The sequence below is a fragment of the Monopterus albus genome, unplaced genomic scaffold (genome assembly GCF_001952655.1).
Source record: "Monopterus albus unplaced genomic scaffold, M_albus_1.0 scaffold103.1, whole genome shotgun sequence".
Taxonomy (NCBI): domain Eukaryota; kingdom Metazoa; phylum Chordata; class Actinopteri; order Synbranchiformes; family Synbranchidae; genus Monopterus; species Monopterus albus.
The window spans coordinates 1973172-1979633 of NW_018127983.1; the positions used below are offsets into that span (position 1 = coordinate 1973172).

Sequence of the window (6462 nt, forward strand, 5' to 3'; positions counted from 1 at the left end):
CTCCTCAGGAAGTACAGCCGCCACTGGGCCTTCTTGACCAGCTGTGTGGTGTGGGGTGTCCAAGTGAGGTCCTCACTGATGTGGATGCCCAGGTATTTGAAGCTGCTCACCCTCTCCACTGGGAACCAAATTAAGATTATTACGTTGTGAATTTATTTACAGGTTATTTTATCAGTAAATTCTTTGACTATTAGTGGTAATTATGTTATCTTAAATTATTTTTGTTACTTCCTTTTTTCACTTCATTCTACATTTTACAAAGGGCTTTACTATTTTCAGGACAGCTGGCTTTAACAAATGAGTGTACAAATGAGCTAGGTGTATTGGCCAGCCATTAAAACAATGTGATTGCGATTTCTACTCTGTAAGTAACAGTCTGTATTTCTACTTACAGCACTGTGGATCTGTCGTGTAACAGGCAGAGTGGAGGCGCCAGGGCCCTCCTCTCTCAACCCAAATGAGGAAGTTCAGAGCTGAGCTAGTAGCAGCTTCCTTTTACAGCTTTCAGAAGCAGAGGATGAACAAGTGAAAGAAAGGACTTAAAGGTTACGCGCCATGAAAAGATGAAAATAGCCAAGAACAAAAACTGAGGCTTCTTTGGTTTGCTGGGATATTGTTTGAGAGCAGATGCACAACTGTTGAGCTCAGGCTCCCGGGTGAGAAACAGGATGCCAAGTTATCAACCTTGGTACCATGGCAATATAACTCGATCCAAAGCTGAGGACCTTTTATCTAAGGCAGCAAGAGATGGAAGCTTCCTCATCCGGGACAGTGAGTCCATACAGGGAGCGTATGCCCTCTGTGTTTTGTAAGTACACATTACTTTACAAGTCATTACTAAGTAGACAGTTTCACAGAATGGTCTAAAATTCCTTCATAATATGTAATATGAGCTGTATATAAGCCTAACAAACGAAAGAAACATGAAGGTGCCACGGCTGTTACAATTTTTTCTGTTAGGTTTCAGTTAAAATTGTTATAAATATTCACTATTAGACATAACATGATTAAAATTTAAGATCCCCTCTAGTGTATCAAACTGTATTTATACTTTTGTTTTTACACACACACACACACACACACACACACTGCAGCACAAGACTAGTTCCCCTTTATTTGCATACCATTCTACCACAAGGCTGCATCATTTGCCTTTTTCATTTAAAGCACTACCCAAACCGTTCCGATATCATGCTCAACACAACCAACATGATCCTTTGGACTACATTCATGTCATTGTCCAGTGACAGACAATTTGCATTTTATGTTTTCACCCACAGGTACCAGAACTGCGTGTACACATACAGAATCCTGCCAAATGAGAGCAAAAAGTTGTCTGTCCAGGTGAGTTTACAGTTCTCATTACTTCTGAGATGCTACAGTTATAGAATTGGTAGTGTTAGCATTCACAGCATATGTGAAGATAAAGGATTATTTATCTAACATCAAAAACAAATACTGGTACACAGCTGTTTTTTTATGCTGCTGCACCTGTTAAGATGTATTTTAATTTAACAAGTGCAATATACACTCACTGGCCACTTTATTAGGTACAGTACATGTGTACAATTGTATGCACTTCAATGCAACACTTCCGCCTTAACATCTGTGTTTATGAAGCTCAAAATGTTTCAGTTTGTAGTGAAATTGCCATAAATGTTTAAATTCAACTATGTTTATTATTGAGGTCATGGTTAAATATGATATTATACTGGACTAGATTAACTAGAACAACTTTGGTGCTTCATTTGTAATAGTGCAGTAATGTGTCAGAATACAGGTTTTAAAATAGGCATGACAGCTGGTTTGCTGTGAAAGGTGTCAGGCAATTATATGTTTGAAACTGGGTAGTGGTTTTATGGGCTTTCACTTGAGTGAAAATCTGCCCTGCTGCCTTACATGTAATCATGGCAGTGGGGAGCAAAATTAGGGAATTATTAATTCTCATGGATCGAGTGAACAAAACAATCTCCTACAAAGCTGCTTAAGAAACCTGACAGTGATGTGAATGCAACTCTAGTCTTGAAGTAGCCACAGATAGTGCAAGTAAGCAAAACTGACACTATGAGCGAAATAACAATAAAAAATTATGTCACCCGGTTTACTAACAAAAGAGAGGGGGGGCTCACAAATGCACCTTGGGCCTGCTTTTGTTCCAAAAGAGATATGAAAACATGGTGTCTCTGCTGTGATCTGCTCTTCAGGCATCAGAAGGAGTCCCTATCAGGTTCTTCACTATGCTGCCTGAGCTTGTTGAGGCATATTACAGTCCCAACATGGGCTTGGTCACACATCTGCAGTACTCTGTCCAGAGGGAAGAGGAGATGGTGGACGAGGAGCCAGGTCAAAACCTTCAAAAACCTTCATTTCATCTATTTGGTGGCTATAATATAAAACTTTTGTCTATCATACTAGATGCAGAAACACATAAATATTCTACATGTCTCTGTGCTGCAGAATCCAGTAGTCTTCCACCGCAGCTTCCACCCAGGAACTTCACAGCCACTGATGTGAAAGATAGTGACTCCAAGTCTTCTGAGCAGGCCTGCAACTCTTTACCAGACACCTACCTGATGAGACTGCAGCACATGGACCTGTCCATGTACGGTCATTTTTGAAAACATGCACAGCAAGTTGTGACTGTCCACAAACAGATGATCATGCAAAGTATCTGATAATGCACTGGCTGTAGACATCGTGTACAATGTTATAATTCTTGGACAGTGATTTGACACAATGATGTGCTTGGCTGGTGAAATGTGAGAGTACAGTGTTTTAGGTACCCCTGTGTTGCACATTTTCAGAATACCTGAGGAGCATCAAATTGCCATTCAAGAATACTTCAGGACCTCAATCTGGTTGGATGCTGAACAAGTACAGAACGGTAACACCAACCTCCCTGGGCTAAAGAAGCTAACACAAGCAATCTGCAAGAATCTGAACAGGTAAAGTTACCAGTCAGCAGAATATATTGTGTAGACTAAATATGTAGGGTTGATTTAACCATGTCCTGCTCTTTTCTGCGAGGCAGTGAAATTTCTCGCATCCTGCCAGCACTGGATGTCTTTCATAAAATGGTAGACCAACAGCTCTCCCCAGGGATTGGCCAGTTTCCAAAACAAGTGGGTGGCTCCCTTGATTCTTTGCAGCAGTGTCAACACACAAACACTCACACAAAGTCCTTATCAGTGAGTTTTATTTCCTTCACTTTCAGATTTCTGCTGATTCAGGTCAATCGGTATCCTTTAGGCTTGAGCAACTGACAAAACTACTCTACTCAATAGAAGATAAGGTAATTTACTGTGGTTTGTTTACAGCCTATTCATGAACAGTCTTGGTTTTTAACAGATGATGTTAAGGATGACAAACAACTTCTGTTTTGTTTTTTAGGCTAAAAGTTCTGTGTTTGAGTCTGTTGGATATGAAGGAGGACACAGAAAATCTCTCATACCCCCTGTCATGTTTGAGGTGCTTTTATAAATTAACCATTGTATCGCACTGCTGGAAAACTACACAAGATAAAATGTTGAGAGATTTGTGGTTTATTTGATCCATTTCCTCTTTCACTCAGGTCAAACAAGAATGCCTTGCTATTCCCACAAAGATGTTCCTGAAGGTGGATGTTGAAAGTGGGAAGCTGTACTTCAAGAAGTCAAAAGATGGCCCTGAGGACAAATACTTTGTGCACAACAAAAGTAAAGAATCACATTGTTCTATAATTTCATTTCATTATATTTAAAGGTATGTCACGTTAGCAGATAGTGGTAGTTTCCAAGAATGTGAATCCTACTGACTTAGGTGTCCCGAACTTTCATCTAGTTCACTGCGATTATTTTGCAGTCTTGCAGTTGGTGAAGTCCCAAAAAATGCACGCCAAACTTGTGATTGTGGTGGAGACAGAGAAAGAGAAGATTTTGCGTAAAGAGTTTGTCTTCGATGACACAAAGGTAAACGACGGGTAGCCACTGGCCTGCTCCTCGTGTAGCTTAAACCCTTGAAAACTTGTTTTTAAGTCAAGTATTTATCCAGAACATTATAATCTTACTTATCTCATTTGATCAATAGTAGTCTGACAACATCAGGATTTGTTTTGTTAGCGTGAAGCGAATAGCTGTCATCACATTTAAGGCAACATCACCTTCTTTCCAATTTTGCCATGCTCTTTTGAAATATGTGAAGAGACACAAACAAAACTGTAATGTGAAATAATCAAAACTTTTCTGATGTTGGCAGAAAATAATAGGTTTATATAGGAGCCCCCTGTTTATAGCAAGAAGCCAGCTGAGGGGCTTTAAGGTCAGTCACATGTAATTCATGAGGTACAGTGTTAGAAAGTGTTATCAGAAATCATGTTCTTTTTTTTATGTCTCCCCAGAAAAGGGAGGGATTCTGCCAGCTACTTCAACAGATGAAGAACAAGCACTCTGAAAAGCCTGAACCAGACATGATCACAGTGTTCGTTGGCACCTGGAACATGGGTAACAATGTTAACATCTTAAATGTTTGAATTAATTAATATTTTGACCTACTAAGTAATGCTGGGGTAAAAAACTTTCTTATGAAACCACAGGAAACGCCAATCCTCCTCACAAATTCAGTTCCTGGTTTCAGTGTAAGGGCCAGGGAAAGACAAGAGACGACACCGCAGATCACATCCCGCATGACCTTTATGTCATCGGAACACAGGAGGATCCTTTGAGTGAGAGGGAGTGGGCAGACACAGTGAAAGGTGTCTTGAGGAACATCACAAACATCAGTTTTAAACAAGTGAGTGGCGGTGACAAACACCATTGCAAGCAAAATGCAGGTGCAGAGCAGTAAAGCCTAATATACGTTTCCTAACATCCAGGTGGCAATTCACACTCTGTGGAACATTCGGATTGTGGTCCTGGCCAAGCCTGAGCACGAAAACAGGATCTCCCATGTTTTCTCTGACAGTGTGAAGACAGGGATCGCCAACACTCTGGGTAGGCAGTTCCACGTCTTCACAAACCAGCGAATGGCCTGTCAGGAGAATTCAATGAACAGCACATCTGTACTTACTGGAATGTTTATTTTGTAGGAAACAAGGGAGCAGTGGGAGTGTCCTTCATGTTCAATGGTACATCCTTTGGTTTTGTCAACAGTCACCTGACCTCTGGCAGTGAGAAGAAGCTCAGGTTAGCAGCTCATTATACTTTTTTAGCAAGGCTCAATTTCATTGTATTAGTGTATCAGGAGCATTAGCTATAGGTAGGTTTGGGGCTCACTTTACTCAGTAACACTTTACTAAGCATTGTCCTCCAACTGTCCAGCACCCAAAATCCAGATATGAGAAAAATGTTCATTTGGAATGCCTTTATTTATTAGTGTATGCTCACAACAAGAAGCTTTAGGAGCATACATGTCGCGAGCAGTTAGCCACATAGAATAGGCCTCAAGGACTTGTGCCGTTTTACCAAGTGATTGCAGGTTAAAACTACAATGCTATATAGTATATTTTTGAGATTCAGTTTAAATTATTTATCATAATGCCTCTGCACTGGTGATAGTCACGAACCATCTTGTGTCAAAAAGTGTTCCCCAGTTTTAAACTAGTGCCCCCCTCAGTGGTTGTGGTTAGGATAATGTTAGGGTTGAGGTTAGGGGAAACGCATCTCGATGGGGAAACTGATTTTGACACAACACCGGAGGCATTGTGTTTTTCAGTTGTCTGTCTGTCTGTACATCTCTATGGCCCATTCTTGTGAACGCAGTATAAAAAAAGAATGCCTTAAGGGAATTTCTTCAAACTCGGCACAAGTGTCCACTTGGAGTCAAGTATGAACTGATTAGATTTAGGTGGTCAAAGGTCAAGGTCAGTGTCAGTGACCACACATCTGTCTCATTCCTGTGAATCTGAGTGGTTGGTGAAGCAGCACGAAGCAGCAATTCTAGTTTATGTATTCAGGTATATTTTTGTGTTTGTTGGTGAAGGCATACAATCACGAAGCAGCAATTCTAGTTTATTTATGTATTCAGGTATATTTTTGTGTTGTGTGAGAACTCTTAACTGGATTTGTGTCAGAATCGGCGCGCGTAATGCGGCCGAAAAGTGTTGTGAACTCAAATAAATGGCCAGACGAGGAAGTGGTAAACAAAAACCGTCTCTTTAATAAGAGAACTAACAATAACAAAAACCCATACAAGACATGGTGCAAACACAAAAACTCACGGTCGGTATCGGTCCCAGGTCAGAGCCAGCAAACACGTACATCCAGGGGAATCCAAAGTGCGTAGTCCGAAGGGAAAGTCCGATAAGCCGATACACATAAGCAGTCCGAGATAAGAGGGCAAGGCAGAACAGAGTAATCCAATAAAACAGTCCGAGTCAGAAACACAAATACCAAAAACCGAATATAGTGCTGGAAAGTCAGAGCTGGGGTCTAGAACAATCTGGCAGCGTCCTTGTGGGAGGACGCTGCCTAAATAGAGGTGTAAACA

The 6462-nt window shown here is 40.8% G+C and overlaps 1 protein-coding gene across 1 annotated transcript in view; it reads left to right on the plus strand.

Annotated features, from left to right (window-relative positions):
- The first annotated feature begins 477 nt into the window (after positions 1-477).
- Positions 478-6462, plus strand: part of inpp5d (inositol polyphosphate-5-phosphatase D) — a 12672-nt gene continuing 6687 nt past the window's right edge. The window contains exons 1-14 of the mRNA XM_020610081.1: positions 478-808; positions 1281-1344; positions 2205-2343; positions 2458-2602; positions 2805-2945; positions 3032-3122; positions 3215-3292; positions 3391-3468; positions 3572-3695; positions 3841-3947; positions 4376-4478; positions 4571-4767; positions 4850-4967; positions 5063-5159. Of these exons, the coding sequence (XP_020465737.1) occupies positions 669-808; positions 1281-1344; positions 2205-2343; positions 2458-2602; positions 2805-2945; positions 3032-3122; positions 3215-3292; positions 3391-3468; positions 3572-3695; positions 3841-3947; positions 4376-4478; positions 4571-4767; positions 4850-4967; positions 5063-5159 (1622 nt within the window). The 5' untranslated portion in view covers positions 478-668. The remainder of the gene's footprint in view (positions 809-1280; positions 1345-2204; positions 2344-2457; positions 2603-2804; positions 2946-3031; positions 3123-3214; positions 3293-3390; positions 3469-3571; positions 3696-3840; positions 3948-4375; positions 4479-4570; positions 4768-4849; positions 4968-5062; positions 5160-6462) is intronic.